This window comes from Artemia sp. Qi Xiang Cuo, chromosome 5, assembly GCF_049724085.1.
Source record: "Artemia sp. Qi Xiang Cuo chromosome 5, ASM4972408v1, whole genome shotgun sequence".
NCBI lineage: Eukaryota > Metazoa > Arthropoda > Branchiopoda > Anostraca > Artemiidae > Artemia > Artemia sp. Qi Xiang Cuo.
In genome coordinates this window covers 55152532-55167124 of record NC_142798.1, presented here as the reverse complement: position 1 = coordinate 55167124, position 14593 = coordinate 55152532, and the positions used below count along the sequence as shown (strand labels likewise).

At 39.1% G+C, this 14593-nt stretch overlaps 1 protein-coding gene across 1 annotated transcript in view; it reads right to left on the bottom strand.

The window, feature by feature from the left end:
- Positions 1-14593, bottom strand: part of LOC148952287 (dynein regulatory complex protein 1-like) — a 130935-nt gene that overhangs the window by 85237 nt on the left and 31105 nt on the right. The window contains exon 4 of the mRNA XM_089088914.1: positions 3378-3571. Coding sequence (XP_088945040.1) covers positions 3378-3571 — 194 coding nt within the window. The remainder of the gene's footprint in view (positions 1-3377; positions 3572-14593) is intronic.

The window sequence follows — 14593 nt, the reverse complement described above, 5'->3', positions numbered from 1 at the left end:
CTTTTTTTGGGAATTGTGCTAGTATCAAGATATCATTTCATTTTCAGTGAAAGAATGTACCAGTCCCGGTCAGACAACCTAGTCAATCCTGTAGGTGTACAAGTCATACGCGGCTACATATTTTGAAAGATATAGAAAAGCCTACAGTTTGAGAATAATAGTGAGTTCCAGGAAAGCGAGAAAAATAGCTGAAACGAGGTCACTTTTAGATTGCCATGAACACGAAACTTCAGCAAATTTTCCTTGAACAAACCAATGATATTTTTCTTTGGTCGTCACAACTGCGAAGTGTTTATCCAACGAAAACTGATTTTATTTTGATACACAGCATGGGTGTTAGCTTTTTTATGGATATCCCTACAAAACAAACCTGTAAAATCGGTTAGCAAAGAGTGAGCAATAGCCAGCAATATCCCTTGGTCCAAGGTGGTCACAAACCTATTGTCTGTTGTTGAAAAAAGCATTACATCACGAAATCTTCTTTGATAATTTCTTTGCAAGCCACAATCGTCTCACACAGCTTCACTTGCAAGGATTTTGTGCCACAGTCACTGTACATGAAAATTGGTTGATGGGAAATGGTCTTGAAGAAACCAAAAGTTAATGAAAGGAAGGAACGTGGTTATTATGACTACAGGTCAGACCGAGTGGTTTTGGCTATAAAGTAGAAAGATAGCACAGTTGTTAGTGTAGCAACAAACTACGACTCTAATGAACTGCTTCACCAGGGAAAAACGTAGTCTCGTTCATCAGATCAAAACGTATCGTCCAGGTAATGATGAAGGCTCAGGATCTCCACAGATCTACCCTAAGAAATCAACCAGTCATGTACTAATGACCACAGGCTAGGATGAATGCTAAGTATACAAAATAAATCCACGGCTAAAGTGCAGAGATTGTCAAAATTCACTAACAATGGTGTTACAAGCAATTCTATGCCTAACTTTGATTTATATTTTTACTAACTTTCACTAAGCATGACAAAAGATACGTATTCATATTTTTCCTTTAGTTCCAATTACAGCGTTAAAGCCCAAGGATGTCATATGGGAACATAGCACCATGGTTACACAGTTGGTGCGAAAAAATGTTTGACACCACAAATCTTTAAGTTAAAACCCTATGTCACCGCACTAAAGCAAGCATCGCAAAATTTTACCGGTAACTGGTCTTTGGTGTTAATGAAGTGACTTAGGGGTTTGTCCACTTTTCACAAAATCAAGATTTAGCTGGTTTTGGATCAAGTTGGTCCACTACTTTGACTTCGTTTTTTCCACACTAAGATTAAAAATGCCTATCCTCATCTAGGAACTTGGTGCTTAGAAGGGGAGATGTATTTGGCATCACTGGTCCACTTTGTGCCTCCAATCTGACGGATGTTAAAAATAGCATTAACTGCCTACCTTTCAACAAAAGTGAGAAGTGGGGGAAGAATGATTGATGCTTGGACTTACCTGGTTCTTACATCAAGCCAGTATTTGGCCTGTTTTACACCGAAACAGTGCTCAGCTTGATTGTGCATCGAATAGGAAATTTTCGCCCATTTAGTTTGTTTTCGCACTGTCGATGAAATTTTTGCATATCTCTGACTTGAATAAGAGGCAACATGCAAAGTTGTCTCTAGTAAATTTGGGAATAGAGAGGAGCTAAGAGAGACTACATTTATGGCCAATTTATGATTCCTATTATGTTGATTTCAATTCGATACATAATTTTGTTGTTTACAATGCATGGCAAGTCTACTTTTTTTTTAACGTATCTTTAACGAATAAGCCCTTTTAACATTGTCCGACTCTATCTTAGGATTGATGTCATCTACGATGTCATTCTTTTGGGCCTATTTTTCTAGGAACTTCGATCCAATGCAATTCATTCACTGTCTGCTTACAGAAAGGGCGCTATAACAATTTCTTATCCCCTCCCAAGTTTTATGACCATAGGTTCTATTTGATGTGGCCAAGAACCAATATATAAGTAAAGAATAAAATAATTTAAGTCAGATCACTCTTTATTAACTCAACACTACTGATCTGATTCTGATGCCCCAAATTGTTTAAATGACTGTGTTTTCTAGCTGCAAGTTTAATTCATTATCAGTCCATATACCATAAAACAAACTTTCAGAGATGTAGGCTACATAGGTGAGAGATGGGAGATAGGTGAGAGATGGGACATAGGTGAGAGATGAGCTAGGGCCCTCTCCTTCCAAAATCTTAACACTTTTCTGTAAGTAACAACGTATACAACACTGCCTTACCATCATACAAAAAGCAAGAGTTTTTCGGAATGGGGACTTTTTCTGAGGACAGTGTCTCTGGAATTACCTTTTCTTTTCTCTGCTAGTTTTGAGATTGTTTCTATATTTTTAATATGATCCGCTTGTCTTTTGATTCTTCTTTTATAAGTCGTTCATAACTGCCAAAAAATAAATACGTGTTCTCCCTCAGCAGGTTTTATAAACCTAAAAAGACCCTAGAGTTCGGACTGCTCACCAATCCCGGCGTCTGTAGAAAGAGTGACTGACCTGTAATATTGTAATATTATGTAATATTATACGGTTTATGTTTTTATTAGTAAATGTATATATGAACTAATGAGTGAGTGCACAACTGATAAAAACCAACTACTAATAATACTACTAACAACTCACCACAGCACCAAGTCGCCTGAGGCCAACACAGCCACGCACGCTCCTCCTCCACCCCAATCTATTCAAAGCCTCCCTTTTTACAGCTTCCCACGAAGTTCCCATCTCTATGACGTCCTCCCACCCCAGACGAGGACTTCCTGCTTCCCGTTTATCCCTAGACGGTTGGCCGAAAAGAACATTCTTCGGCAATCTATCTTCCTTCATCCGCACAACGTACCCTAGCCCCCTCAACCTTTCTTTCATTATAGCCCTAGAGAGCGGTATTGAACCATATTTTTCGTACAGCTTATTGTTTGAAATACGGTCAGTCAGCCGGGTACCCAGAACAATCCTTAAGCAATACAACTAAATAAAAACCACAGTTTATATAATATACCAGTAAGTTTACCGCAGATGATTTCTGGCTCTTCATTCTCGGTATGAACAAAAAGCTCCTCCCACTTATTTCTGCACTTATTGTCCGCTTATTGGTTGAGCCGGCCAAGTGGTTTTGTCAGTACCTGTTCCGTAGGTGATTATTCTTTGTATACCAGTGAAAAGATCTAATGCCGCTTATGTTTATATCTGCAAAAACGTTCTCTGGAGCACTCGCACCTTGGTCTGGGTTTTTATAATGGGTGAGATAGGGAAAGATCATACTGGATAATTATATAAACTGTGATAAAAACCAACCCTGAAAAGAATGTAATGGACCAAAGTGAAATGGAATGTAATGGAAAGCGCTTACTAAAATGGACTCCTTCTCCGCGTCAATTTTTTTCTTTAATAAGGAAGTATGTTGATTCATCCTTTTTGTTAAAATTGCCACTTCTTCACAGTTTCTAAATGAAGAAATCTCCAGTTCATTCTGACTTCCGATAGCCATTCTTTGAAGCTCGTCAATAACATTATTAAGCTCAGACATGGACTCTTGACAAAAAACTAAAAGGTTTGGTTATTATTGTTAACATCAACAATCAATTCAAATTAAAAAGTATTTTCTCTTAAATTGAAGATTGAGCATAAACGGATAACTACAGCTTTTTGTGATTTAACTATAAAAAAAAAAAAAACATTTTCACTGATCAGCATAAAGAAGGACGTCAAATCTTTTAACTTGCATAAATTATCCTATCTTTAATTGGCTGTATCACCCCTAATCCCCTACCCTCGACACTTATGCTAAAATTTCATATTCTTTACATTCTGTAAAGATCTGTTTTACAGATAAACTTACAATTCGCTTCGAATGCACTGGATTAATAGCCTTTTAACAACTAATTAATTTAAAAAACTTTTTCCACAAAATAAGTTTTTCAAAGAAAAGTAAAGAACTCCATTAAACAAAAAATGAGCAAAAATAGAATCAAATAATACACCAAGGGTGAACCTTTTGCAAGTCAGTATGGATAAATAAATGAAACCCCAAATGAGCAAATGTTACAATAATGAACCGAGTCAAACTCAAAATGAGCAGAAATTGAAAAGAGGTGGGCCTAAAACGCCTGTAGCTTTCCAAGGCCAGAACAAAATTTGCCTTTTACTGAAAAAATACAAATGAATGTGCATTGTCAGTTTAATACACATATACTCATATTTAGTACAGAACTTTCAACTACGTTAAACAACATGGCTATCTCAAAATTTTGATTGGGTGTGTGGGGAAATGGTGGGCGTGAGAGGGGTGTTAGTCGCCTTCCAATCACATTCGACTATTAAAAAGCCACTCCAATTTCCAATTGAATGAGCGCTTTTCGAAGTTTCTACGACAACTTCTTTGATACGAAGTGCCCTGCTCTAAAGGAAAAAATTAATAAATAATACATTATGCCAACAACGTTCGTATATGCCCCCAGGGCATAACTTAAAACCCATGCCCTGAGGGTTGTGGGGGATTGTCCTCCTCTTTACTTAGTCTCCGTTTTTTGTCTCGTTCTCGAGTGTCCCCGTTCTTTGCTTAGGCAGCGCGATCGTGCTGCCTATGATTTATACAACAACTTTCTATATAAACCTTATATGCCCCCAGGGCATAACTTACAACCCTTGCACTGAGGGCTCTGAGGGGGATATCATCCTAGAAGACCTAATTTCCAGAACGTTCAACTACGTTGAACAAAATTGATATCTCAAAATTTTGATTGGATGTGTTTGGGAAAATGGTGGGCGTGAGAGGGGCGTTAGTCGCTACCCAATCACTTTCATCTATTATAAAAGGCACAAGCTTTTACAACATTCAATTAAACAAAACTTTTTAAAGTGATTACGCTATCAATAAAAACTTTAGATGCCCCCAAGAAATAACTTGAGGGTCATTCACTGAGGCCTGTGGGGGGAAAAATCTTGATTATTCAAGATATTATGTCCAGATATCTCAAACACGCTGAACAAAAAGGCTATCTTAAAAATTTTGATTGGATGTGTTTGGGGAAAAGGTGGGCGTGAAAGAGGGGTTAGTTGCCCTCAGATCACTTTTGACTATTAAAAAGGATACTATCCCTTTGAATTTCAAATCGAATGAGCCCTTTTTCAAGTTTTTATGACAAAGATTTCAATAAAAACTTATATGCCCCCAGGGCATAACTTATAATCCTTGCCCTGAGGGTTGTGGGGGAGTGTTAACCTCAAAAATATATTTTCTGTCTGAAAATCAACTACGCTGAAAAAAATGGCTATCTCAAAATTTTGATTGGATGTGCTTGGGAGAATAATGGGCGTGGAGGGGGGAGGGGGGTTGGAGTAGTTGCCCTCCAATCACTATCGACTATTAAAAAGGGCACTAGCCCTTTGAATTTCCAATCAAATGAGCTTTTTTTGAAGTTTATACGACAACGCCTTCTTTAAAAACCTTATATGCCCCCAGGCCATAACTTAAAACCCTTGCCCTGAGCGCTTTGGGGGACTGTCCTCCTCAAAAACATATAGTCTATCTGGAAATCAGCTACGCTGAACAAAATGGCTATCTCAAAATTTTGATTGGATGTGTTTGGGGGAATGATGGGTGTGGGGGGGGGGGGCTAGATGCCCTCAAATCACTTTCGACTATTAAAAAGGTTACTAGCCCTACGAATTTTTAATCGAATAAGCCTGTTTTGAAGTTTTTACAACAACGCCTTCTATAAAAACCTTTAAGGCCCCAGGGCATAACTTAAAACCCTTGCCCCGAGGGCTTTGGGGGAGTTTCCTCCTCAAAAACATATTTTCTATCTGGAAATTAAATACGCTGAACAAAATGGCTATCTCAAAATTTTAATTGGATGTGTTTGGGGAATGATGGTCGTGGGGGGGCTAGCTGCCCTCCCATCACTTTCGACTATTAAAAAGGGCACTAGAACTGTCTATTTCCAATCGAATGAGCCCCTTTTGAAGTTTCTACGACGACTCCTTCCATATGAAGTGCCCAGCTCTAAACAAAAAAAATAAATAGTACATTGTGCCAACATCGTTCTTATATGCCTTCAGGGCATAACTTAAAACCGTTGCCCCGAGGGTTGTGGGGGATGTGTCCTCCTCAAAAACATATTTTATATCTGGAAATCAACTACGCTGAACAAAATGGCTATCTCAAAATTGTGATTAAATGTGTTTGGGGAAATAATGGGCGTGGGGGGGGCTATTGCCCTCCAATCACTTTCGACTATTAAAAAGGGCACTAGCCCATTTGAATTTCCAATCGAATGAGTCTTTTTTGAAGTTTCTACGACAACGCCTTCTATTAAAACCTTATATGCCCCCAGGGCATAACTTAAAACCCTTGCCCTGAGGGTTGTGGGGGAGTCTCCTCCTCAAAAACATAATTTCTATCTGGAAATCAACTACGCTGACCAAAATGGCTATCTCAAAATTTTGATTGGATGTGTTTGGGGGAATGATGGTCGCGGGGGGGGGCTAGTTGCCCTCCAATCACTTTTGACTATTAAAAAGGGCACTAGCCCTTTGAATTTCCAGTCAAATGAGTCTTTTTTGAAGTTTCTACGACAATGCCTTATATAAAAACCTTATATGCCCCTAGGGCATAACTTGAAACACTTGCCTTGAGGGTTGTGGGGGAGTGTCCTTCTCAAAACACATTTTTTTTCTGAAAATCAACTACGCTGAACAAAATGGCTATCTCGAAATTTTGATTTGATGTGTTGGGGGGAATGATGGGCGTGCGGGGGGGGGTCTAGTTGCCCTCCAATCACTTTCGACTATTAACAAGGGCACTAGCCACCACAATTTCCAATCGAATGAGCCTTTTCCGAAGTTTCTACGACAACTCCTTCGAAACGAAGTGCCTGTCAGAAAAAAAAGACACATTGTGGCCACATCGTTCTTTACTTAGGTAGCGCTAGCGCGCTGCCTATGATAAAGAAATATAAGAAAATATGCGTTATTTTAGCATCACACATTCAAAGTTCTAATGTGAAGAGCCCCCTCGTTCTTAGGGGTTATTTCTGCTGGAATGTATCTTTAACGTTCCTCTTCATTGTCACAAGGAAAGAAAAATTGTTTAGTTCACTCAAGTAATCATAGGCAGCGCAATAGCTCTGCCTATGATTTAATAAGAGGAAAATGGATATCTAAAGGGCAAAGGTCTGTTTTTCTTTGTTTCCAAACTCTTCTTTCGATCTCCAAAAGAGAAATTAATGGCAAAGAATGAGGAAGATCAACAGTTGGCAATAAAGAAGACAATGACTGAAGACTGGACGATGGAAGTTACGAACCTGTTAAGGCCATTAGCCGTAACTTAAGTGGGTCCAGATGGGCTGGAATTAAGCTGGTCAAGTCTCCTGCAGTACAACTTTTCAATCTCTAAATACCAATTCTTGGTTTACTTTTAAATAATTCCTTGAACTTATTTTGCAGTACGATCGAGCATACTAACAATTTTTTTTAATATTTTTGTAGTTTATTAGCTTTTGTCATTTCTGAAAACCTTTAATTTTTTTCTAATTAGTGTTTTTACGGGAGTGTTTTTATCACTAGAGAACTTTTTAAGTCTTACTTCCGGGAAAGACATTAAATACTTATCATTTTGTTTATTTGGGAAGTAGCAATTTTTTCCTTAACATTTTGAAAGTTGTCAATAATGGACCAATCTACGGTATTCAGTCATTTGCCAAATAAAAGAAAATGAGATTTGTGAAGAGGGTGGCAGGGGAGAATCTCCAGCATTTTTATTCAGGGGGGGGGGGGGCAAGAGGGGTCCATATCAGGACAGTCAAGGAGCATGGGATATATAGTAAAAAAAAATTCTCAGCATTATTGGGGGGGGGGCAACTTCCCCACTCCCAAAACTACGCCCCTGGAGGGTGGTAAGAGCCATAGGTGATTAATAAAGAAAGCTTAAAGTTGCGTAATGCGACAGAAGATTTAAATTTTTCGTCATTTACCACAGTTTCAAAAAATATGGCGCTGATATCCGACAGTTTTGGAAGAAATTGAAAAAAAAGTAAGGAATCGAAGCGAAAAAATTTATTTTCCGCGTCATTTTCTACTTAAGCTTACAATTGTGCTCATCGGAAACAGCAGGAGTTCTCTGATTGCTCATTAATATTAGTAGAGAGCTATCTTATACTCCGGGGGGGACTCCTTATATGGGCATAGAGTCATTAGGGAGAATGCTTGCGTAATCGGTCAATGACCTCTTTCTCCAGGTGTGTTTTTGGCACGCTCTTAGCGAATGTCAAGGTCAATGTTGTTGTTGTTTCTGAGGCAAAATGCCAAGGTCAATGTTGTTGTTGTTTTGAGGAGAGTCATTAGGGAGAACACGTGGTTAATGGGGTCAATGTTATTGTCGTTCGAAGCAAAGTTAATGACACTTCCTTCCTGTTCGAGGCAGATGTTATGATCCAGAAATAGTATTTGTTATTGTTATTCGAGCCAGATTTTATGAGGTTCCCGGAAACAGCTAATGACACTTCCTTCCTGTTCGAGGCGGATGTTATGATCCAGAAATAGTATTTGTTATTGTTATTCGAGCCAGATGTTACGAGTTCCCGGAAACAGTTAATTAATGTCTGACAGATGACGTCAAGTTAATCAATGTCTTTGCATTTCCAAAGAGAATTGTCTCCGAGAAACAGTTAGATCACACATGGTGTCATGATTGATTGATTGACACAAAAGGGGAATTAATTTGTTGTTCTATAGAGAATTGATTCACGAAAGGAGAATTAATTTGGAGTTCTAACAAGAGAATCGTTTCCGAGGCAGATGTTTTGATCTTAGCGCGCGAAAAGGTTTCCAAATAATTTGAAATGCATTAGCGCAGAGATGCCAAACAAAAGGAACATGCTGAAATTCCGTTTGGGGGGTAATTTTGGCGAAACCATTTTAGCTATTTTATGGAATTATTTCGGCGAAACACTTAGAGACATTATAAAATATGAATTTTGAAGAGATTTTGGAGGAGGTTTTGAGTGTGGTCGTTATAATACACAAGTTTCAATTGAACAGTGTCGTGAGGTCCTCTACCCCAACCCAAAGGGCCCCGAGTGCTCTACCCCAACCCAAAGGGCCCCAATTGCGCTACCCCAATCCCAAAGGGTTCCAATCCCCCCACCTCAACCCCGAAGGAAGTCCCCGGCACTCAAAGGTTCTCTGGGTTTCCAAAGGACCCCCCGGACCCCCAAAGGCCATCATCCTGTCCCCAAATGCCCCCCAGGCTCCCAACTGGCCCACCGGACCCCAAAGGGCCCCTCCCGGACCCCAAAGGCCCTCACCGGGCTCCCAGGGCTCCCAAAGGACCAATCGGCACTCAAGGGCCCCCCAGTCCCCCAAAGGTCCTTCCCGAGCCCCCAAAGGCCCACTCCGGTCCTCAAAGGTCCCCCCGGGCTCCCAAGGTCCCCCAGCCCCCCCAAGGCCCTCCCCCCGTCCCCAAAGGCGCTCTCCCGGGCCACAAAGGTCCCCCAGGCGCCCAAAAGCCCTCCCCCTGTCCCCAAAGGCCCGCACCGGGCTCCCAGGGCTCCCAAAGGACCTATCGGCCCTCAAGGGCCCCCCAGACCCCCATAGGCCCGTCCCGGGCCCCCAAAGGCCCTCCCCCGGTCCTCAAAGGTCCCTCCCCGGGCTCCCAAGGGACCAATCGGTGCTCAAGGGCCCCCGGATCCCCAAAGACTTCCCCGCCCCCCCCCCCCCAAAGAGTCCCCTCTCCACTTTTTTAAATACTTTTTATGGCTTTATTATATCTTTTCTGAACAAGTTCCTTTCATAATTTCATTCCTAAACCCATTTTCCAACCTCAAAGAGTCCCCTCCCCATTTCGTAAATACTTTCTTGAATTTTTTAACATGGTATTTTTTTTTACTTTTTTACGGATCTTAAAATGACATGCACACAAAAAATTACATGTAAACAAAAACTTACACACACACAAAATGACACACACAAAAAAAAATTACACACACACACATTAAGAAGTACAAACAAACATAAAAACTAACACACACACAAACTTACACACACACACACAAACTTACACACACACACAAAAAACGTACACACACAAAAACATACACACACACACAAACATACACACACACACACACAAAAACAAACACCCACACAAAGCTCACACACACAAAAACTTACACACACACAAAAACTTAAACACACATTCAAAAACTTACATTCACACAAAAACTTACATGCACACAAAAACTTACACACACACACACAAAAACTTACACACACGCAAAAACTTACACTCACACACACAAAAACTTAAACACACGCACGAAAACTTACACACACATAAAAACTTACACACACACACACACAAAAAACTTACACACACACACACAAAACTTACACACACACTCAAAAACTTACATGGACACAAAAACTGACATTAAAACAAAAACTTTCACACACACAAAAACTTCCACACACACACAAAAACTAACACACACTCACAAAAACTTACACACACACACACACACAATAACTAACTCACACACGAAAAAACTTACACACACACACACGAAAACATACACACACACACGACAAAACTTACACCCACACAAAACACTCTCACAAAAATAAACACACAAAAAAAACAGTAAACAATCAAACGAACACTTACATACACACAAAAACTTTCGCACACATGCAAAAAATAACATGCACAAAAAGAAAAACAAGCACCCACAATCATACACACACACAACAACATAAACAAAAGCAGAGGCACAAAAAAAAACTAACACACACGCACAAAAACTTACACACACACACAAAAACTTACACACACACACAAAAACTTACACACACACACTAAAACTTACACACACACAAAAACTTACACACACATTCGAAAACTGACACACACACAAAAACTCATACACGCACACACACACTCAAAAACTTACACACACACACACAAAAACTAACAAACACACGCAAAAACTTAAATGCAAACAAAAAAATACATTCACAAACATAATTACACACACACAAAAACATAAAAACACACAAAAAAAAAAACACATAAAAAAAAACAAAATTACACACACACACAAACACACACAAAGTTACACACACACAAAAAAAACTAACACCAAAACACAAAGTATTAGACCCACAAAAACTTACACGCACACACAAAAACCAACACCCACACGCAAAAACTTACATGCACACAAAAACTTACATGCACAAAAAAACTTACATGCACACAAAAACTTACACACACGCACAAAAACTTACACACACACACACAAACTTACACACACACACACACACAAAAACTTACACACACACAAAAACTTACACACACACACACACAAAAACTTACACACACACTCAAAAACTTACATGCACACAAAAACTTACATGCACAAAATAACTTACACACACACTAAAACTTACACACACACACAAAAACTTACACACACGCAAAAAATTACACACACACACGAAAACTTATGCACACACACACACACACACACACACACACACACACACACACACACACACACACACACAAAAACATACACAAGCACACGAAAACTTACAACCACAAAAAATCTTACATGCACACACACACTAACACACACGCACAAAATCTTACACACACACACAAAAACTTACACACACACATATTAAAAATTACACACACACAAGAAAACTTACACACACACTAAAAAACCTACACACACACAAAAACTTACACACACACACACACAAAAAAAAAACTTACACAAGCACACGAAAAAGAACATTCACACAAAAACTAACAATCGCACACAAACTAACACACACACACACACACACACACACACACACACAAAACTCACACACACACACACACACGAAAAATTACACACAAACTCCAAAACTTACACACGCACAAAATCTTACACACACAAACACGCAAAAACTCACACATGCACACGAAAACTTACATGCACACAAAAACTTACATGCACACAAAAACTTACACACACACACACACACACACACACACAAACACACAAAACACACAGACAAACACACACACTAACACTAACACACACACATACACACACACACACACACACACACAAACAAACACATTAAAACAAAAAAGAATCACACACACACACACACACACACAAAAAAAAACATAAACACACACATGCACACACAAAAAATACACACACACACGCACGAAAACTCACACACACACGCAAAAACTTACAAAAAAAAAAAATTACACAAATACACACACACACACACACACAAACTTACACACACACACACAAAAACTTACACACACACACACACACAAACGCAAACAAACTAACAAACACACACACAAACATACACCCACACACAAAACCTTAGACACACAAAAACTTACACACACACACAAAAACTTACACTCACACGCAAAAACTTAGATGCACACAAAAACTTACATGCACACAAAAACTTACACACACACACACAGAAAAACTGACACACACGCTCACAAAAACAAACACACACACACAAAAACTTACACACACACAAAAACTTACACACACACACACACACACACACACAAACACATAAACAAGCATACGAAAAAATACATGCACACAAACAATTACACACACACACACACACAAACACACACACACGAAAAATTACACACACACACGACAAAACTGACGCAAACAAAAGCTTAGACATACAAAAACTTACACACACACACAAAAACATACACACACACACAAAAACTTAGACACACAAAAACTTACATGCACACAAAAACTAACACACACACACACACACACAAAAACTAACCCACACACACACAAAACTCACACACACAAACACCAAAACTTACACACACGCACCAAAACTTACACGCACACATAAAACTTACACACACACACACGAAAACTCACACACACACGCACAACTTACACACACAAAAACACACACACACACACACACACACACACAGACACACACAAAAAAACAAACACACACACAAAAACACAAACACACACAAAACTCTCACACACACACACACATACACACACGAAAACTTACATGTACACAAAACCTTACACACACACTAAAACTTACACACACGCACAAAAACTTACACACACACACACACAAAAACTTACACACACACACGAAAACTTACGCACACACATACACACACACAGACACACACAAACTAACACGTGCACACGAAAACTTACATTCACATAAAAACTTACATGCACAAAAAATCTTACACACACTCACAAAATCTTACACGCACACACAAAAACTTACACACACACACACGAAAACTTACACACACACACACGAAAACTTACACACACACACACACAAACTTACACACATACACATGAAAACATACACACACACAAGAAAACTTACACACACACGCAAAAACTAAAACACACACAAAAACTAACACACACACACACACACAAAAACTAACACATGCACACGAAAAAAAACAAGAACACAAACACTAACAAACACACACACACAAACACACACACAAACACACTCACATACACACAAAACTCTCACACACACACACACGAAAACTTACACATGCACACGAAAACTTACATGCACACAAAAACTTACATGCACACAAAAACTTACACACACACACACATACACACACACACACACACACACACACACACACACACACACACACACACACACACACACAAAACTCACACACACACACGAAAACTTACACACACACACAAACACACACACAAAAACACACACAAACAAAAACACACACACACACACACAAACACACACACACACACACACACAAAAAAAAACAAAAAAACACACAAAAACACACAAAAACACACACAAAACTTACAAACACACACAAAAACTTACACCCACACACAAAATATAAGACACACAAAAACTTACACACACACACACACAAAAACTTACACCCACATGCAAAAACTTAAATGCACAAAAAAACTTACATTCACACAAAAACTTATATTCACACAAAAACTTACATTCACACAAAAACTTACACACACGCACAAACACTTACACACACGCACAAAAACTAACACACACACACACAAACTGACACACACACAAAAACTTACACACACACACACATACACACACACAAACTTACACATGCACACTAAAACTTACAAGCACACAAAAACTTACACACACACACACACACACGAAAACTTACACACACACACGACAAAACTTACACACACACAAACTAAGACACACAAACACTAACACACACACACACAAAAACTTACACACCACACTGCAAAACTTACATGCACACAAAAACTTACATGCACACAAAAACTTACACGCACAAAACTCACACACACACACAAAATACTACACTACACACACGAAAACTTACGCACACACACCAAAACTTACACACACACACGCCAAAACTTACACACACACAAAAACTTACACACTTACCATATCACAGTTACATTGTCTTAATTTTTCAAATTTCATTTT